General features: G+C 46.4%; 2 protein-coding genes across 26 annotated transcripts in view; both read right to left on the bottom strand.

Annotated features, from left to right (window-relative positions):
• LOC125746747 (EF-hand calcium-binding domain-containing protein 4B-like) overlaps nucleotides 1-17,995 on the bottom strand; it is a 35,974-nt gene extending 17,979 nt beyond the window's left edge. The window contains exons 1-7 of one of the 25 annotated variants that reach the window (XM_049021153.1): nucleotides 17,855-17,991; nucleotides 13,602-13,687; nucleotides 13,230-13,502; nucleotides 3,860-3,971; nucleotides 2,803-2,950; nucleotides 1,519-1,665; nucleotides 99-195 (exon numbers count right to left, since the gene is read on the bottom strand). In XM_049021153.1, the coding sequence (XP_048877110.1) occupies nucleotides 99-195; nucleotides 1,519-1,665; nucleotides 2,803-2,950; nucleotides 3,860-3,971; nucleotides 13,230-13,442 (717 nt within the window). In that variant the 5' untranslated portion in view covers nucleotides 13,443-13,502; nucleotides 13,602-13,687; nucleotides 17,855-17,991. Of the gene's footprint in view, nucleotides 1-98; nucleotides 196-1,518; nucleotides 1,666-2,802; nucleotides 2,951-3,859; nucleotides 3,972-10,674; nucleotides 10,684-10,754; nucleotides 10,775-10,794; nucleotides 10,804-11,124; nucleotides 11,145-11,509; nucleotides 11,519-11,634; nucleotides 11,655-11,674; nucleotides 11,695-11,714; nucleotides 11,735-11,754; nucleotides 11,775-12,109; nucleotides 12,130-12,419; nucleotides 12,440-12,549; nucleotides 12,570-12,949; nucleotides 12,959-12,989; nucleotides 12,999-13,069; nucleotides 13,079-13,109; nucleotides 13,119-13,149; nucleotides 13,159-13,189; nucleotides 13,199-13,229; nucleotides 13,503-13,601; nucleotides 13,688-15,522; nucleotides 15,989-17,079; nucleotides 17,169-17,854 lie in introns of those variants that run through there. The other 24 variants (XM_049021163.1, XM_049021146.1, XR_007399071.1 and 21 more) reach the window with 24 other exon arrangements.
• Nucleotides 17,714-20,641, bottom strand: ccdc59 (coiled-coil domain containing 59). Its single transcript, XM_049021455.1, has 4 exons — nucleotides 20,407-20,641; nucleotides 19,732-20,071; nucleotides 19,483-19,579; nucleotides 17,714-19,358 (listed from the first exon to the last, which is right to left on the bottom strand). Exons 1-4 carry the CDS (start codon nucleotides 20,558-20,560, stop codon nucleotides 19,194-19,196), a joined length of 756 nt encoding a protein of 251 aa, XP_048877412.1. The 5' UTR covers nucleotides 20,561-20,641; the 3' UTR covers nucleotides 17,714-19,193.
• Nucleotides 20,642-20,727: the final 86 nt, after the last annotated feature.

Here is a 20,727-nt window from a genome sequence, read left to right as displayed (position 1 = left end):
GGGGGGGGCGAGACACAGAGGGAGGGGGCAAAGAGCAATGATATGGGGTGTTATGGGGGGGAACACCAACACGGTGCAGGCACCTCTGCGGGGCGCACCTGGACCTGGTGGAGGATGCGGTCCTTCTCCGTTTTGATTTGATGTTCCATCTCCTCGTACAGCTGCTGCAGTTCATCGTTATGAGTGGCTGCTTTCCTGCAGAGATGCCGAATTCCAGATTACTGAGATGAAAGACGGGCAGAGAGAGCAGGCAACCCACAACGCCTCATTTGGTCTCCTAAAATTGCACACTGTGTACCCTTGAGGGTACCGTTTCTTGTCCCTGGGACTGTACCCTCAAGGGTCTGCCGACTGTACCCTATCTGTGGGCAAATGTACCTTTTAAGGCACAGGGATACACAGGGAAACGTTTTGAGCAATATTGCTTGGACAGTTTTCCATTGATATTGGGTTAACAAATTTCTATTTGAAAGAGTTAGATTGGCAGTGGGCAACATATTGCGATTATCCAGATTCGGATGAGTTGCCCTTTATCTCACCTGGCTGATAACTGCCTGGCTACATTGCTCAAAAAGTTGCCCTATGTGTCATCAGCTTTATCATCTTTGTACCACTGGGGATACATTCAGGTTGCTTGTACCTTGGAGAACAAAAAACTGTCCTAGGGCTTTACCTTTTTCTGACAGTGCAGGTTTCAGAGGCATAACACTGGTAGAATATTTTGACAGCAGCAGGAAGTTTAAAAACTGCAAGGAACACTATTATTTAAGTGACTCAACAAATCCGTGTCTTTTGAACGTTTGCTGAACCACATACAGAGCAAAGGGAACAGCAAAGGAATTAGTAGTCTTGTGAATGTCACACGTTTTGGAGAAAGTCATGGATTCCCACAGATTAACTGGTCACGCCAAAAGGACTCAGGCTGAATTCTGCAGAGCATTACCTAGATATCCTTAGGAGCCTCCAGTTCGCTTGGTAATGAGAGAGGCTGGCTGGCCAGCTTCTACCGGTAAACAGGTCACTGGGAAAGAGCAGTAATGACGAGGTCTCCTTCCCCTATGGGACGCTACCTAATGCTACAGACTCCTGCATATGGTTGACTCCAATATAATAATACAGAAAAATATTTTAACAGAAGAGCTCTAAGAGTTTCAGGGCCCTGTTATCTGATAACTATCTACTTGCATGAAGAAGTCATTTTAAGCTGAAATTACCCAATGTTTACTAGTGTACTTCTCCATCTGAAAACCACGTCCTCTTTCTTGTGAAATATATCATGCGTTTCCTTAATGAGATAAAATACACCAAACCCCACACACATGGTCCTCAGCTTGGAAAACAAAGCCAATGTTGATTCTGCAAGTTGAGTACTTCCTCTTTTCTATCAAAGCATCATGTAGCAACAGCTTAAAACATTATAGCCAATGGGATGCTGCTATGGAATAGGGCCACGCTAAATTCCTATTGGCTGAGAGCTGCTGAGGGACAGCATGACCCCAATGTACTCCATGCACCTACCTCTGGAGGGCACTTTCCATCTCCCGCTTTTCTTGGTTGGCTTCCTTGAGCTGGACACTAACTCTGGCCAGGAACTCCTCGAAGTTGGACAGGAGGTGCGGCTCGTCACGGCGGAGCCGAGTCCACAGGTTGTACACCTTGGAGGAGCTGGAGGAAGAAGAGAAAGTGGCTCAGGCTGAAGCACGATGTCAAGAATGATGAAGAGACAACGAACAGGTTGCATTAGTATGTTTGAAAAAAAAACACAAAAAGCTAAAGACTGTATTTTGTTAAACATATAGAGTCATTCAACCCTTCTTCCTGTGAGTCCCAATGTATACTGGTATTTTCCCAGCCATTATTGTGGTTCTGGCACCACCAGTCTTCAATGAAATAGACAACTGCTTTGTCTGAAACATGAACAATTACTAAATACACAAAAAAATCTGACAACATGGCAATTTTAATCTTCTTTTTGCCGGATGGAAGTTGTGGTTTTGTTGTGGCGAGAGCCAGTGCAGGATTAATGGGTCAGAAACACTGGCAAAGGCCAGGGAGGTTCACTGCACGCTGGCGCTGCTTCTAACACTTACTGTTTTGATATTGGTTACATTTAACTGGAGTGACTAAAGCTCAGCTAAAAGCACCCTGAAGGGAACTGGGAGATACACATGCATTGTTTATAAAGAACCACTATTAAAATACATGAAGCAGGTAAGTACCTAATTTCTTAGAATACAAGTCCAATGATTAATAAAATACCTTTTATACATTTAATATATATATAAAAATGTACACACTTAACCGCAAACCAGGAAACGAGAGTCAAAGGAACCACTCCTCTTGTCGCTTTTAACTCCACAACACAATCCTCCGTCATGAAACACAGCGTGCAGCATGAACCACATCGATGACCGTGGCAGAAGAATTTAAATCAATGAATGGTGATCTAATGTCTTTGGGATGTTTTTGCAAGCTAAGCTGGGCCGTCCAGATGGAGCAGGGGGTCAATAGGATTGATCTGACATTCCTCACTAATCTACACTGAACAATAGCAGCTTTTGAAGAGAAACTCGATCATGTGCTGTAAAATATTTAAGGAAGAAAAGTCCTGCGTACTCACAATTGATCAGCCCTGGTTTTCCTTTGGTACTGAGAGAGAACACCCAGGAGGCCTGACCTTTAAAGGTCAAAAGCCAGGACTAAGGACTCATGCACCCCTCAGTCTTGGGGCAGAGGGAATGACAAACAAGCAGTAGGCTTCCATCCATCCATCCATCCATCCATCCATCCATCCATGCTTACTCCTCAAAAACGTTGCTGGCCCCCAGGTTCTCCAGGAGGAGGCCGAAGCTCTTCTCCTCTTCTTCATCATTGTCTGCCAACTTCTGCTCACCCTGGTGCTGGTAAAACAGGTCTTTTATGGAGACCCGGCGCCCAAACAGGAACTCACCTGGGAGGTGGACATGCCAAGTGTGTCACCCGCACGAACTGATGTAGTCATTCTTATTGTAGATGATGGGCCTGGCTGCTCCTTATATATGCCGCTGAAAGGTTATTTCCTGCTACTAACCTACAATGAAAACTTTTTGCTTTAAATACACCTTGTGTTGGACTGGCATCATTGGCGGAACAACTGCACACTGGGCCCCGGGGCCAAGAATGGAGCATGCCCCCCCACCCCCTTCCCAAATTCACACCTAGGGCCGGCCAACGCCAGTTACAGGAGTTGCAGATGATGAAAGATAAATCGCGTCCAAATATCATACCCATCATGCACTGCAGTAGTTGGCAAGTTCCCCAAACATTTTTCATTAAGTACATGCTTTGATAACATAGTTTGACAAAACATTACAAACAATTACATTTCAAAATTGTTTTAAGTACTGCACCAAATATTTTTGTGTTATGACTCCCACCATAATGCGATTGTACAGATAAAAATTAGTGATATAAAAGTAGCACATCACGACATCACATAATATAACTAATAGAAGTGCCTTAATCCTCACAAATGTTTTGAACACGCATGAGATTTACAGTTGGAGGGGGGTCTGGACCTCCTACCAATCCCATCCTCTCTGGTATCCCATTTGGGGGGGGCTGCCTTATTCTGCTTGGGGTAAGCTTCAACCAGTTTATTGGATACCTGGTTACTGTGGACAGGATAACTGGTTGGTAATTGGTTTCATTTCCATGAAAAGCAATGCTAGTATAACAATAATAACTATAGGACAAAAAAAATTGGCCATAATTATACATTTTAGATATTTAAACAACAAAAAATGTAAATAAATAAATAAATAAATAAATAAATAAATAAATAAATAAAACAAAACATTTGATGAAGGAGAAAACTCACTGAATCCAGTGGAGAACTCTTCCAGGGTGAGGTAACCATTGCCATCAGCATCCAAGGTGTCAAAGACGTTCTCCAGCTCATCGGCAGTGAGGGGTAGCTCGCCGTGTAGCCTCTGAAACAGGTCAAAACGCCTGGCTAAGCATGTAGCCTCTGAAACAGCCCAACACGCCTGGGTAAGCATGTAGCCTCTGAAACAGCCCAAAATGCCTGGCTAAGCATGTAGCCTCTGACACAGCCCAACACGCCTGGTTATGCATGTAGCCTCTGACACAGCCCAACACGCCTGGCTAAGCATGTAGCCTCTGAAACAGCCCAACACGCCTGGCTAAGCATGTAGCCTCTGAAACAGCCAAACACGCCTGGCTAAGCATGTAGCCTCTGAAACAGCCCAACACGCCTGGCTAAACATGTAGCCTCTGACACAGCCCAACACGCCTGGCTAAGCATGTAGCCTCTGAAACAGCCCAACACGCCTGGCTAAGCATGTAGCCTCTGAAACAGCCAAACACGCCTGGCTAAGCATGTAGCCTCTGAAACAGCCCAACACGCCTGGCTAAACATGTAGCCTCTGACACAGCCCAACACGCCTGGCTAAGCATGTAGCCTCTGAAACAGCCCAACGCGCCTGGCTAAGCATGTAGCCTCTGAAACAGCCAAACACGCCTGGCTAAGCATGTAGCCTCTGACACAGCCCAACACGCCTGGCTAAGGATGTAGCCTCTGACACAGCCAAACACGCCTGGCTAAGCATGTAGCCTCTGAAACAGCCCAACACGCCTGGCTAAGCATGTAGCCTCTGAAACAGCCCAAAACGCCTGGGTAAGCATGTAGCCTCTGAAACAGCCCAACGCGCCTGGCTAAGCATGTAGCCTCTGACACAGCCCAACACGCCTGGCTACGCATGTAGCCTCTGAAACAGCCCAACACGCCTGGCTAAGCATGTAGCCTCTGAAACAGCCCAACGCGCCTGGCTAAGCATGTAGCCTCTGAAACAGCCCAACGCGCCTGGCTAAGCATGTAACGGGAAAAATGCTAAGCATGTCACATGACTATGAAAATCCCGAGAAACATGACAGACGATGGTGGAGACCCTTGTTTATTCAATCACCGGGACACCCCTGGAAAGCTCATAACTTGGATATTCGTGATACTGGAATAACTTAAAGGGCTATAGAGGCTGGTTCCGCTTCTCTCTGGCTACACACTGGCTGCCCCTAAACATCTGTAACTGGGAACAGAACAGAAGAAAGCAGAAGATCCAATAAAGCAAAGAGAGACAAATAACACAAAAAGTACGGAAATGTTGCTCTGTCTTGTATCAAGTTAAACCTTTGGAGTCTGACATGCCTTGACATTTTTAAAAATATTTTTACATATAAATATTTTATATATAAAATACATTTATCCTAAAGTGCTACAAATGCTTTTATTCAGCACAAATCAGCACAAAAAATCTGAGACCATTTAGAATGTCATTATTCTATTTTTTTTGTTCAAATTAACTTTAAACATGTACTTTTCAAAAACCTATTTTCAGAGGTGCTGCGAAATAATAAGTGAGACATTCTGAAACTGTGTGTGATTTGATTACTAAAGTATATGTATGAAGGGTTAGATTCAAGTCAAAAACAAAACTCTCAAACCTTTTTCAGCCCAAGAAACCTTCCTGTCACGGGACGTGGTGCGCGAGCGCGGCGGAGAGCGGCGAAGGAGCGGAAGGACGAAGCAGGCAGGCAGGATACGGGACGAACGGGGTTTAATTGGGAATACGAGGATCTCACGCACACGAACATCAATGAACATCAATGACGGACACAGGACTCGGGTAAGACACGGACTGAAATACACAGGACTGATTGAAAATAATCAGACACAGCTGGGTACAATCCGGGAAACACACGTGGGTAGGCAGGGGGCGTGGCACACAGGAGGAGCCGACGAGCAGGGCATGACACTTCCTATGTTTAAAAAAAAAACATATAAAGCGACCACACAATGACTAAAACGAAACGACTCTCAAACTTTTTGTAAGGTGTAAGAAAATCTTTACTCCATTGACAATGTCACGCCCAGGAAAGGGTCGATGGGCGATCGGGGCTCGGACGGCTCAGAGAGCGATCAAAAAGCAGGCAAACAGGCAGGATACAAGACTAACGGGGATTTAATAGGGAGATTCGGGGTAAGAAACACTTGACGGCAACTGACATCAATGACAGACAAGGGAAACAGGTAAGACCAGGACTTAAATAAGACAGGACTAATCAAAGTAAATGGACAAAGCTGGAGACGATCAGGGAAGCACACGTGGGTAATCAGGGGGCGTGGCACACACGAGGGTAATCAGGGGGCGTGGCACACACGAGGGTAATCAGGGCGCGTGGCACACACGAGGGTAATCAGGGCGCGTGGCACACACGAGGGTAATCAGGGCGCGTGGCACACACGAGGAGCCGACGAGCCGGATCATGACAGACATCTCACAGAGATACAGCTTTTCTAACGAACACTGAGGACACATGAATGCTTTAGCGAGAACTGCTGTTTGTTATTCTGTCATAGACCTGCCGCTGACCGCACTGCAATGGCGACAGGGGAAGCATGGAGCAAGCACATATGTGGCATTAAAATACATCACCAGTACATTCAGCTCAGCTGTGCACCAGTTATCCTTTAGGGGTCGCCATTTCTCCACTAGATTCTTAAACCCACCGAACATTATGGTTGTCCCCTCACTCCGGACATGTCACTCTTTAAGCCTCCAAGGCTGTCGTTAGCTAGCCGCAGTCCAATTTCTAAAATTTGAGCCTAAAGGGTAGGCAGGTGCTGGTGCTGCTTCTGACAGCAGTATAAACAGTGATACTGCAAAAGATCTGTTGTAGGAACCAATATATTGGGTTGTACTACTATATCCCCCCCCCAAATAAAAGGCCAGCTGCATGTCCAGTAGGGCTGGGCGATATGACCTAAAAATTCATATGTCGATAATTTGAAGTTATATACGATATGTATCGCGATACCTGAAATTTAATTAGCAAATATTAATTAAAACCAAAGTTTAATACAGTAAATACTTTATTCCGGCTTGAGTGATGCCTGGTGGCATGGAACTATTCCTACTGGTACTAAATACCCTTTCCGATAGGGAACTGGTTGCAGGCACACACAGATACTTTTGTGCCAAATTTTTGAGATTTAGGAACATTTCCTTGTGGACTTGATTCACTGTAATTTTTTTTATTAGTTTCTGGTATTTGTTCGTTTTTACCATTCATTCCGCAAAGCAAAGCATGGTGACAAACTGATGAAATTCAGTACTAATGAAATACAATTTTTATTTGTGTGTGACAAATAATTAAGCCGTTTTAGTGATCTTTATTAATGATAAAAAAAATAATAAAAAGCTATATAATCGATGGTCAAAACACTGTAGTCTTGTCCACTCATTCATGCTTACAGCTTTGACTATATTAGCCCCATTATCTGTCGTGACACTTGAGGAGTTTCTGACAAGTTCCATGACATGAGAGCATCTTTCAGCCCCTGTGCAATAATCTCTCTGGTGTGATTATCTGGGAGAAAACTCATTTCGAGGCACAAACCTTTCAGCTCTCACTCGTGGATGTAATGAACTGTTAAACTAAGATAAGGCTTGCAAGTTCTGCTGGACCACAGATCTGCAGATGCGGCGAAGTGGCTCACATGTGTTAGTTGGTCAGCCACCTTTTCCCGCACTGAAATATACATCTCAGCAAAAAATTTGCGACTAAGCAGTTGATACTTTGGGTCCAGTGTCTGTATGAGTTTTTTAAAACCGGGCTTTTCCACTGTGCTAACTGGGACCATATCTTTGGCGATACGTTTTGTTGCTGCGTCCGTGATCTCTCTCCATTTTGCACTTTTTTTTTTGTCGTACGGGATTGATTTAGAAAACAAAGCCGCCAGAGTCATTTGCTTCTGCCATGGGCTCCTTTTGTGTTTTATTTGGTGTAGGTGCAGATGGGACATACAGAGTTTGATGCATTCTTCGTTTTCCAGTGGATGGCTTTTCAGGCGATGAAACGAGTTTGTGGTACTGCTACTTTTTGTGGCAATGGGCTTGCGGCAAATTTTACAGATAACTGTGTTTTGCTCAATGTCTTCCTTGCGATATCCAAATCACTGCCGAATAATAGGACCCGTGCTGTTTTTCTTGGGAATCAAATCGTCACCTTCCATTTCAAATTAACGTATTTGAAATCACGTCAGTGCTCACCTTTCTCTCTATGCTCCTTCACTTCGCTATGCTTCTAGTAGAAAAGCACGCATGCGCTATCAGTGTCTTTTGGGGGGGGGGGGGGGGTGAGCTGTCGGCTTTGAGCGGGCAGAGAAGCGAAACTCTTAAGGTAAGTACATGCTTTCTGCCTATCTTAAACGTGATGATTTGTATTCGCTGTTAACGATATAGTCATTTACCACATCGCACATGGAACAAGCCGTGATACATTGAGTATATTTGATATATCGCCCACCCCTAATGTCCAGTATGCTGTAATTCAAACCCATAAAAGTCCCAAGGCGGAACAACCTGCCGATTCAGTGCCGCATCTGCGGCTGCTAATGGTCACATGGTGAAGCATGTAGCCTGGCAGCAAGCACTGGCATAATGAGAGAACACATTTCAGAACATTTTTAGGGAATTAGTCACTTATTTTGATACACTACACGATGATAGAGTGTAAGGACAATGGGAGCTGCCGCCTGCTGCTGGACATGCGATGAGACAGAGGAGGCCGGCATCAGCGACCGGCGACCCGCTTTACTGCGGACGCAGAGGCGGGAGGGCAAGGGAGTGCGTCCGAGAGCGCCATCAAAGGCAGCTGCACAAAGCAGCAAAATACTCCAGTGATGATGCATTTGCACAATAAAGCGACCGAACGAGGGCCCCCCCCCGGTGTGCTGTGCACTTGCCACGTGCGGATCCCTCGTCCATGCCCACCCGCTCTTTCATGTGTGAGTACAGGCATAATTAATGCGCCCCCCTGCATCAACGTCCTGCCAGCCACCCCCTGCTCTGTGTTTATTCAAAAAACAAAAGGGGTTTCGATCAGCAAAACTCAACCCTCAGTTCTTACAGAATGGCTCATATTTTACCAGAAAATGCAGTTCTAGTCCCATTTTCATATATGCAGAACACAAAAGACACATATTCAGGGCACTGGGTTTCTCAGCAACTTCTGATGCTGTGTCTTTAATCAGGTGTTGCTGGGTCGAATCCCAGGTCTGCAGAACGATGTCACCATTAGGCCCCAGAGCAAAGCCCTTAAACCCCCATTTGCTCCAGGGACTGGAGATCTGACCCTGCGTTAACAAAAACTGTATATTGCTCTGGATAAAAGCATCTGCTAAATAAAAAATTAAATGTAAGTATGAGTCATCTAAGGACATCTTATTCACAGCAGAAAAGTGACGACAATGTCTGAGCGCTAACAGCCATGTGGTAAATGCACAATTTTGACAACAAATGATGGTGACAGACTGACCCAGCGACTGAAATAAGCACTGACACAGCCAGCAGAGTCTCAGTCTCAGCCATAATGAACTCTCTCTCTCTCTCTCTCTCTCTCTCTCAGAAAGGCTAGCTGAGGTAACTCCAGCTAAAAGGATAATCGCCATTCATTCACTCTCCACCAGAAACCATTAAGGTATTGTATTGGGATAAAGCAATTATCAAAGAGAAAGTTCAGCTAATTTGTTTTTTATAATTTATAATATTCCCCTTTAGCCAAAAAAATTTAATTCTCAGCCATATCCAGAGATTTTACCTTAAGTACAAAACTTTCAAATACTCCACAAACACTCTCCATAAACTTTTCCTGTCCTTAAGGAGAATTTCCCCATCCATTTCGGTAGGTCAGACTTTTTCCCTTGAGGCAAATCTGATATCCCAGAAAGACACAGTGATACCATTTAGCGCAGAGTGGGCTGCTTTGGTACATCCTATAATTCCTACTGACCTACAGGTCAGTCCCCTTCCTTGCCCCAGTACCCGCATGTCCCTCCGTGTGATGAATCTCCTGCCCTAGTACCTGCATATCCCTTCACGTGATGAATCCCTTGCCCCATGTCTGAACCTGCATGTCCATCCGCATAATGAATCCCTTGCCCCAGTACCCGCATGTCCCTCTGCGTGATGAATCCCTTGCCCCAGTACCTGCATGTCCCTCTGCGTGATGAATCCCTTGCCCCAGTACCCGCATGTACCTCTGCGCGATGAATCCCTTGCCACAGTACCCGCATGTCCCTCTGCGTGATGAATCCCTTGCCACAGTACCCGCATGTCCCTTCACGTGATGAATCCCTTGCTCCAGTACCCGCATGTCCCTCTGCGTGATGAATCTCCTGCCCTAGTACCTGCATGTCCCTTCACGTGATGAATCCCTTGCCCCAATACCCGCATGTCCCTCTGCGTGATGAGTCTCCTGCCCTAGTACCTGCATGTCCCTTCACGTGATGAATCCCTTGCCCCATGTCTGTACCTGCATGTCCCTCCATGTGATGAATCCCTTGCCCCATGTCTGAACCTGCATGTCCATTGGCATGATGAATCCCTTGCCCCAGTACCCGCATGTCCCTCCGCGTGATGAATCCTTTGCCCCATGTCTGTACCTGCATGTCCCTCCATGTGATGAATCCCCTGCCCCATGTCTGAACCTACATGTCCCTCCATGTGAAGAATCTCCTGCCCCAGTACCCACATGTTCCTCTGCATGATGAATCCCTTGCCACAGTACCCGCATGTCCCTCTGCGTGATGAATCCCCTGCCCCGTGTCTGAACCTGCATGTCCCTCCGCGTGATGAATCCCTTGCCCCAGTACCTGCATGTCCCTCCACGTGATGAATCCCCTGCCCCAGTACCTGCATGTCCCTCCGTGTGATGAATCTCCTGCCCCAGTACCTGCATGTCCCTCCGCGTGATGAATCCCTTGCCCCAGTACCTGCATGTCCCTCCACGTGATGAATCCCCTGCCCCAGTACCTGCATGTCCCTCCATGTGATGAATCTCCTGCCCCAGTACCCGCATGTCCCTCCGCGTGATGAATCCCCCGCCCCGTGTCTGTACCCGCATGTCCCTCTGCGTGATGAATCTCCTGCCCTAGTACCTGCATGTCCCTTCATGTGATGAATCCCTTGCCCCAATACCCGCATGTCCCTCTGCGTGATGAGTCTCCTGCCCTAGTACCTGCATGCCCCTTCATGTGATGAATCCCTTGCCCCATGTCTGTACCTGCATGTCCCTCCGTGTGATGAATCCCTTGCTCCATGTCTGAACCTGCATGTCCATTGGCATGATGAATCCCTTGCCCCAGTACCCACATGTCCCTCCGCGAGATGAATCCCTTGCCCCATGTCTGTACCTGCATGTCCCTCCATGTGATGAATCCCCTGCCCCATGTCTGAACCTACATGTCCCTCCATGTGAAGAATCTCCTGCCCCAGTACCCACATGTACCTCTGCGTGATGAATCCCTTGCCACAGTACCCGCATGTCCCTCTGCGTGATGAATCCCCTGCCCCGTGTCTGAACCTGCATGACCATCTGCGTGATGAATCCCTTGCCCCAGTACCCACAGGTGCCTCTGCATGATGAATCCCTTGCCCCGTGTCTGAACCTGCATGTCCCTCCGCGTGATGAATCCCTTGCCCCAGTACCTGCATGTCCCTCCACGTGATGAATCCCCTGCCCCATGTCTGTACCTACATGTCCCTCCGTGTGATGAATCTCCTGCCCCAGTACCTGCATGTCCCTCCGTGTGATGAATCTCCTGCCCCAGTACCTGCATGTCCCTCCGTGTGATGAATCTCCTGCCCCAGTACCTGCATGTCCCTCCGTGTGATGAATCTCCTGCCCCAGTACCTGCATGTCCCTCCGTGTGATGAATCCCCCGCCCCGTGTCTGAACCTACATGTCCCTCCGCGTGATGAATCCCCCGCCCCGTGTCTGTACCCGCATGTCCCTCCGCGTGATGAATCCCCTGCCCCGTGTCTGTACCCGCATGTCCCTCCGCGTGATGAATCCCCTGCCCCGTGTCTGTACCCGCATGTCCCTCCGCGTGATGAATCCCCTGCCCCGTGTCTGTACCCGCATGTCCCTCCGCGTGATGAATCCCCTGCCCCGTGTCTGAACCCGCATGTCCCTTCGCGTGATGAATCCCCTGCCCCATGTCTGTACCTACATGTCCCTCCGCGTGATGAATCCCCTGCCCCAGTACCTGCATGTCCCTCCGTGTGATGAATCCCCTGCCCCGTGTCTGTACCCGCATGTCCCTCCGCGTGATGAATCCCCTGCCCCGTGTCTGTACCCGCATGTCCCTCCGCGTGATGAATCCCCTGCCCCGTGTCTGTACCCGCATGTCCCTCCGCGTGATGAATCCCCTGCCCCGTGTCTGTACCCGCATGTCCCTCCGCGTGATGAATCCCCTGCCCCGTGTCTGTACCCGCATGTCCCTCCGCGTGATGAATCCCCTGCCCCGTGTCTGTACCCGCATGTCCCTCCGCGTGATGAATCCCCTGCCCCAGTACCTGCATGTCCCTCCGTGTGATGAATCCCCTGCCCCGTGTCTGTACCCGCATGTCCCTCCGCGTGATGAATCCCCTGCCCCGTGTCTGTACCCGCATGTCCCTCCGCGTGATGAATCCCCTGCCCCAGTACCTGCATGTCCCTCCGTGTGATGAATCCCCTGCCCCGTGTCTGTACCCGCATGTCCCTCCGCGTGATGAATCCCCTGCCCCGTGTCTGTACCCGCATGTCCCTCCGCGTGATGAATCCCCTGCCCCGTGTCTGTACCCGCATGTCCCTCCGCGTGATGAATCCCCTGCCCCGTGTCTGTACCCGCATGTCCCTCCGCGTGATGAATCCCCTGCCCCGTGTCTGTACCCGCATGTCCCTCCGCGTGATGAATCCCCTGCCCCGTGTCTGAACCCGCATGTCCCTTCGCGTGATGAATCCCCTGCCCCATGTCTGTACCTACATGTCCCTCCGCGTGATGAATCCCCTGCCCCATGTCTGTACCTACATGTCCCTCCGCGTGATGAATCCCCTGCCCCAGTACCTGCATGTCCCTCCGCGTGATGAATCCCCTGCCCCAGTACCTGCATGTCCCTCCGCGTGATGAATCCCCTGCCCTAGTACCTGCATGTCCCTCCACGTGATGAATCCCCTGCCCCAGTACCTGCATGTCCCTCCGCGTGATGAATCCCCTGCCCTAGTACCTGCATGTCCCTCCGCGTGATGAATCCCCTGCCCCAGTACCTGCATGTCCCTCCGCGTGATGAATCCCCTGCCCCAGTACCTGCATGTCCCTCCGCGTGATGAATCCCCTGCCCCAGTACCTGCATGTCCCTCCGTGTGATGAATCCTTTATCTTCTATGTCACAGATCTGAAAGAACTCCCGTGTCTTCTCCAGCATGGCCACATGTCCAGGGCTTCTGGTCTTGGGATTCTCCCACCGGTGGTCACAGCCAGGCCCGTTGCCCCGTTCCCCGGCCCGTTGCGTGGCTTTGGCGGTTCTGCCGGCATGTACGCTCGTGCACTTGTGCGCCATGCTGCCGCGTATCCGGTCACTTCGCCTCACGCGGCCTGGAAGCGATGCCCACGTCCTCGCCTGTTCCAAGACGCTGACATTAGCGCATCCCCATCAAACATACGCATCCTCACCCACAGTCACACCGAACAAAACGTCGCCAGCGATGAGAAAACCCACCGCAGCTCAGGGTTCAGGCAAAGGTGCATCGGCGCCGGCTAAATACGCAAATTAAAGCAACCACTGCTTTAATTAGTCGACGAAGCCTATGAAAGGAAGAAAGACAGGTTAAAGAAAGGGCCCTCCAAATAAATAAAAAAATAAATGACAAAAGGCCACGGATACGCCGTAATTGCTGAAGGGAATCGGCAAACGCAGTGTTTACGATGTCTGACCGCACGCACACGTGGATGGGTCACAAGCGGGAGATTTAACAAATTTTATGCCGGAAGCCAATTTTGCATTTACGTTAAACCAATTACAGGTACAGATGGAAAGACATGACCATCTTTCAAAAATGACCACTTACATCTTAAAAGCTTTCTATTTACATATGAGGCTATCAGTGGTTACAATATAATGCAAATCAACGGAACCATGGATAACACACATATTCATAGCTTTGTTTTCCAAAAAAAGATAAATGGTTCTGTATTTTTAAATAATCAGTGCCACCGAAAGGAAATCAACATCAAGTAATCCAAAAATGATTCGAGGCTATAAACTTAAAATTCTATTCTCATATAAAACAACTTAAACAGAAAGGCTTCTTTTATTATCGTTTCTTTTAATAATAAAAACAACAGGATATGTGGGGGGGGGCGGCATGGTGGTGCAGTGGTTAGCACTGTCGCCTCACACCTCTGGGACCTGGGTTCGAGTCTCCGCCTGGGTCACATGTGTGTGGAGTTTGCATGTTCTCCCCATGTTGTCGTGGGGTTTCCTCCAGGTACCCTGCGGTTTCCCCCCACAGTCATCCTGAGGCTAATTGGCCATAAATTGCCCATAAGTGTGCATGTGTGAGTGAATGGTGTGTGAGTGTGCCCTACGATGGGCTGGCCCCCCATCCTGGGTTGTTCCCTGCCTCGTGCCCATTGCTTCCGGGATAGGCTCCGGACCCCCCGCGACCCAATAGAATAGGCGGTTTGGAAAATGGATGGATATGTTGGAAAAGTTTACTGACGTAGGATATTCAAAAGAACGGTGCTATTAAATGTTAATAAAATCCATTAAATGACAGAAGTTTCTAGGCTTCTTTCTCAAGAAACAAGAAACTTGGCAATAAAAAGGCAAAATTTCGCCCTACACCGGACTAAACGCACACTGTCACTGTATTCTGTTCTCCGGTGTACCGGAGCGCTGCGACCATCGATCGGGGGGCCGCCAGTCACGGGGTACGTCCCTGCTGGGGGCTGGAAATCATTTTTAGGGACTCGAGTTCGATCGCGCAGATTCCTTTACTTCCCACACCCGTCGGTGGCGGATGAACTGAACGAAATACACGGTGACTCGCTCAGCGAACAATATGAACGAATCAGTGAGTTGAAATAGGTCATTTCGCTCATTTAAAAGATCAGAAAGACCGGATCGTTCATGATTGACTCAAGTTCAGTACCTCCACAGGCGGACGGATCTCGCCGTAAGATGCCCTCTGCAGAGCCACAGGGCTAAAAGCTTCAGTTACCAACTTACATAGTTGTTAGAGTTTAGTTGCATGCTCCAATTAAGTTGCTAACAATTTGGGAAACGTGCCCAGACTGTTTTACTTAGGCAGGAGAGGCGATATACGGATTCTCTATAGCTATAAAGTATATTTTGAAATACGCATTTTACATTACAGTTGTAATCTTGTGATCGTTATAGAACAGGCCACCTACTGAGGTCATGAAACGATTGGCAAGTTTGGCACAAAAATGGCTACATTTAAAACAGCATAATTTACTACAATGCAGAAACTTTCATGTTACCCCTTAATTAAATATGAATTACCAATTAAAAGCACTACACTTACGTTGAAGATTAAAAAAAAAAAAAAAAAAACATGCAAGTCACCCAATACCCAACATACTACACAAAATGGGAAATAAATGCAGGTTCTTACGGCAGCTGCTCCCTCTCGGCATCCGGCCATAAGCAGCTTTTTGCCCTCAGCCTCGCGCTCCTGCCCCCATCACGGCTTTACGGAAAGCACCTGCTTTGTTAAAGGTTACGTGTCCGCAGGGAAACCATCCAGCACATGATGTCAGTTGCAACTTCTCAGTTAGCGGCGTTTCAACAGGAAACGGTGGTGTAAAAACTTGCGACACAATTATTTTTTAAAAAATAAATATATCAACGCGGCTCAGATGGGATGTTTTTCGACCGAGCAGTTCCTCTTTTCCCCCAATCTACCCCAAACATAAAGTGAGGTTGTCGGACCGTGCTCAGTGCTACCCCCTGACTCTATAATATAGGGCGAGTTCGCCTTGTTCTGGACCCCAGAAGTCACGCATTTCTGTGTGACACTGCATTGCACTTCACACACTGTGGTCTCGCAAGCTGTCCCTCCCCAAACCATCGAAACGCAGAAGCAGGACCGCTGACCTCCGGCATGCTGGGCGGCCCAAAGTCCCAGATGCTCCACCATTAAGTAACTACGCTTCAGTTTCCACACAATTAACATTCTCAGTTACCATAATGATACCCAATTACGCAATGGGATGTCAGTACAGAAAAACTTCTTTCACAAAAAACACCATTATTTTTATTTAGTGGACAACAGATTTCTGGTGACTAAATATTCCGGTAGCTATAGCTGAAATCATCCATCCATTTTCCAAGTGCATATACTCCATACTGGGTCCAAGGCAGCCCAAAGCCTCCCCCCTTACAGGTGGGGGCAGCGGGACATCCTGCCCTCAACAGCAATCACATGTTATGTAGTTAGGTAATGTTAAGTTAAAAGCTATGTTTAAGGTGGCGTGTTATTGCAACATAACCGGTTTAAAAAACGAACAATTTCAAAGAAATATCGGAGCAAGAGTTAATTGGACTTTAGCCCAGACGGCTGTCTTCTGTTCACACCCTGGTGTTGGAGAAAAACTGTTATTAAAGCTCATAATTTTCATAATGAATTTCAACCATTTCTAAAAGTTACATAATTAAATCTGATTGGAGCCAGTCACTGGACAAACGTAAATCATGCATAAAACTTGCAAAACTTTACCTCCTAAAGTGTAACACATCTTAATAATGTACAGGCCTCTAGAAACACTGTATCATTAATCCGTTTACCTTCTAAGTGGAAAATAAAATAGACTTGCGAATTTTAAGAGGCTTTTGCCACTGCTTGTCTTCAGGCGACTTCAGGTTGGTTTGAACGGCTGTCGGATCTTATAGAGCAATAAGGTTAACAACTCAAAATTACCAACAAGCCAATTACAAATCAAAAACTTCGTCTATTTAGGTTTTTCATGTCACGTATTCGGGTGTATTAGTTATCAAGCAGGCTATCAAGCAGACAATGAACGCGCGGTGCCCTATGGCGCAAGGTGGAAATAAACCCTTTGTTTAGATTAAAGTGGATCTTAACTGATCTTACATTAAAGAATATTGCGATCCCTATTCCTCATTCAGTAAAGTTTAAGAGTACATGAAGTGTACCTTAAGTGTAACTTACCGAGCACTTGATAAACCCACGTAGTCCTGCAGAAATTTATAATGGGGCATGGGCGATCGTTTTCTGTTTTTCAAAGCCCACCTAACTATACGTACAAGGCTGTATTATACCCCAGGTCGCATTGTTGTTCTTATAATAACAATAATAATAAAATAATAATAATTATTATTACATTTGTTGTATTCGTGGCATACAAACTATATTTCCAGGGAAAAGTTTTATCAAAGTAATGACATATATTAGTGTTAGATATATTTGAATATATTTGTTTATGGAAATGGTTGGCGCTGCCGTGTGATGGAGCGATACAGGTACGCGAAACGTTGGTATCAGTTAAAAAGAATAGGCTGCTGTGAAGGACAGAGAATGCAAATGTTCAAATGGAATTATAGTTACTGTTAAGGCTCTAAGTCTACAGGTGTCAGGAGAAAGCCTGTTTACAAAATGCTTGTTTTACATGCTCAGAGTTCGATTTTAAATCGATTCTCATTCTAATGAGAATTTGACCTTTTCAATGGAACAACACAATAGTTTGCAAACCCCGTTTTTCCAACAACAGTAATGCCATATAATAACAACATCACTTCGCGGAAAATGTGGAAGGCAACATAAACAGTTTCACGCAGAAACATGATTAGTTAAAACTTCATAATTGCATTTATTCTTCCCACTCTCCACTTAACTTCTCACAGCAACAGGAAAAATAAGACAAAAACTAAACATTGTTATACGCGCATCAAGCAGGAATATGCAAAACAGCCGTAAATGATCTTACCGTTACTTTTACTCGAAAAGACGCAAGTTGTCAGTCACTTTTCAGCGGCGCAAATGTCAGACGTTTAAGTTCAAGACTTTATAAACTTTATAGGTGGGGAGGATGAAACGATGGCCAGCGTCGGAACGCGTTTAAATCCGGCCGTTGCCCCGGGTGCACTTTGAATAAAAGAGCCTAGCGCAAAAACACTCTTGGTCCTGCATGCAGTGTGTTTGGGGCCGGGGGAGGGTCCCCGATTACATTAATTTAGGCAGCTGTAACTATAGCGACGCGGGCGCGCAGAGCATGCGCAGTGTCTCTGCGGCGGACCCGCGCCTCGCACCTGTCAGGGCTGCGGTGGGCGATCGGCGTCCGCACTGCACGTCCTGAGCGGCCGAAAGTGCAGCAGCGAGCGTCCTCACATCATCCCAGGCAGGCAACCGCCTTAACCGCGAAGGAAGACGCTAATCTATACATGCTGTCGGGGCTGAAACGCACAGGATTTCCAGCGTGTCCCGGCCTTTACCCAAACAACTTTGTCGGTCCTCTGATGTGTCAAATAAATAAAATTCGTAGTAAATATCTGCACTCCACAGAAAAATAAGCTTTTAGTTTCTTATTGGCCCCAGTGTAATTTCAAGTGTTTTTCATAAAAAGGCAACAGGAGCGGCAGGACCCATCAAACTTGTACATAGCAGAAGTTACCACACCAATACTGCAAGTTACACCAACCAGCATCTGGTGGTCACATGATCACTTGCTACTGCTAAACTTCACAACAGTCTAACTATATTCCATGGGTAACACACAGCCATTCCATTACTGGACACAATCATTTTACAATAAAATATTTTAGGGCAAACCTTCGCATGAGAGCGTCCACCTACCTAAGGCAGCAACATCCCCCCCCCCCGCAATGGCAAGCTTTGAAGTACAGGACGGAATATGAGTAGCAGTACCACAGACCACAGAAATTTTATATTCTATATATATGCGCGATAACTAATATATATATATATATTCGCGCACGCAATAAAGATACTAAGGTCTAAGGTATAACTTTAGTGAGTGTAAGTGGCTGACAATAAGTTTCAGAAACTTGCAGTTTAAGTAACAGGAAAATGTCCATATGAAAATCCATAAAACACAAATTACTTAAACTCAAAGTGTATTTTAAAAAAATACATGAAATTACTGTAATACTGACAATTCTTTTTAATGGGTAAAAACTGTTCCTTTCAGCTTGCTTTAAGTGTAGTTATTTTAATCTTCCATAAGCCATTCTGCTGAATCCGTATTGCTTTTTCCTCAGGTACGACAGTCACATAAGAGTCCACAAGTTGCACATTTCATTTTGCTGTTATTTCCTTTCGCCCTGGATTTTCTGAAGCAGGTATTCCACCTGAGCATTCAGGTTGGGCTGACCTTTCCTGGTCTTTCTGCTGAGGATCTTGTATCTCTCCTGCTTCTTTTCCTTGTATATCTTCAGTGCATCTTCTCTCTGCTTTCTGTTCCTCATGGCTGCCTACGCAGGTAAACAAACATGGCTTTTCAGCTTGTGCGTCTTAATGCCGCTGTAGACACCTCTCCGTTTAATGAGAAGCGTAGCTACTGCCCCTTCAAACACGGCGGCAGCTGGGTTCCCTCACCTCCTTTTTCCCGGCACGTTTCTCACGGATCCTCTCATATTCTTCTTGGGTCTTCTGATAAGACGTCTTTCTTCTCATTTTCTTTTTATTCAGTGTACTTGTAAAAATAAATGCATTGTTAAAAACTTGGCACCTATTATAACCCTCAATGTATCTTTAAATGTCTGAAAATCATCATCTTGCCGTGCAATTAATAAGACATTAATAACAAGGCAAACACTGAGACCAAATAATGTCAACCTGACATACCTGCTTGGTTCAACAGATCCTGAATGACCTACTGTAGGGAAACGGTTATCTTTTTGGAGAGATGCAGGCTCTGGATGAACTGGGGCTCTGGATGCCTTGGATGTGTCATCTTCAGCGAAGTCTTCCTCAAAAACAGCTTCCTGACCTTTCCTCCTTTTCAGTCGGTTCATTTCCTCTTCATTTTTCAGTTTCTCGGCTTCGGCCAGGTACAGATGCTTTAAGTGGTCTGGATACTGATCTTGAAACTGTGTTTTGGTCCTCGAAGTGAGCCGCTCCTTACGGAGGAGCTTTTTGTACTCGTACTGCATTTTTTGTTTCCTTTTAAAAGCAAAACCCTGTCCTGAGAGAAAGACATTGTTTCGATCAGCCATTGCAGAACACCCAGATCGTAATCCTAGGTATACAGTAGATATCGACTGTTACACTTAATACATTATATTGCCAATCATGTGATCTCGATGCCAGTTCTACGGATAGGTAAAGGCAACAGTTTAAGTAAGAGGAGTAGGCAGGTACAGGAATGCAAACATAATGGAAAACAATTAGCGGATAAAAACATCATTTACCAATTAGACACCTTATTTGGAAGACCACGGCCATTATTTTTACGTTTAAAAATCCTTCAAAAAAAAACTCACAACCAAATGCAAATTAACTACCCAAGGCAATACGCACCTTTTTGTACACTACCGTCGAAGACTTTGTGCTCCGGAACCCATTTACGCTTATTTTTAGCAAAAACGGGTCGTTCTCTATTTGTGTCATTCTTTCTGCTACCTTTCGAAAACTGCTTCCCTTGATTTTTCATATTACGATTTATCGGGGCCATTGGCTTATCTAACGTACTAGCACACTTCAAAACTTGCCCTTACAAATATCTGTAATCAACGTGGGTCCAAATGGTCGCATATTCATTACGTAAGAGCTAGAACTGTCGCGTTTATATGGTGAGTTAACTCTCGTTTCAGACATTGTAATCAAATTCAGATATTTGAA

The sequence above is a fragment of the Brienomyrus brachyistius genome, chromosome 1, assembly GCF_023856365.1.
Source record: "Brienomyrus brachyistius isolate T26 chromosome 1, BBRACH_0.4, whole genome shotgun sequence".
In the NCBI taxonomy this organism is placed as follows: domain Eukaryota; kingdom Metazoa; phylum Chordata; class Actinopteri; order Osteoglossiformes; family Mormyridae; genus Brienomyrus; species Brienomyrus brachyistius.
Note: the sequence above shows the minus strand (reverse complement) of the source record. Positions and strands in the feature narration are given on the sequence as shown.

Coding starts and splice junctions, on each gene's coding strand:
- ccdc59 (XM_049021455.1), bottom strand. CDS start 20,560: ATGGCCCCGATAAATCGTAATATGAAAAATCAAGGGAAGCAGTTTTCG. Junction 20,072..20,406: donor CGACGGTAGTGTACAAAAAG/GTGCGTATTGCC, acceptor TCTTTCTCTCAG/GACAGGGTTTTGCTTTTAAA. Junction 19,359..19,482: donor AACGTGCCGGGAAAAAGGAG/GTGAGGGAACCC, acceptor TTACCTGCGTAG/GCAGCCATGAGGAACAGAAA.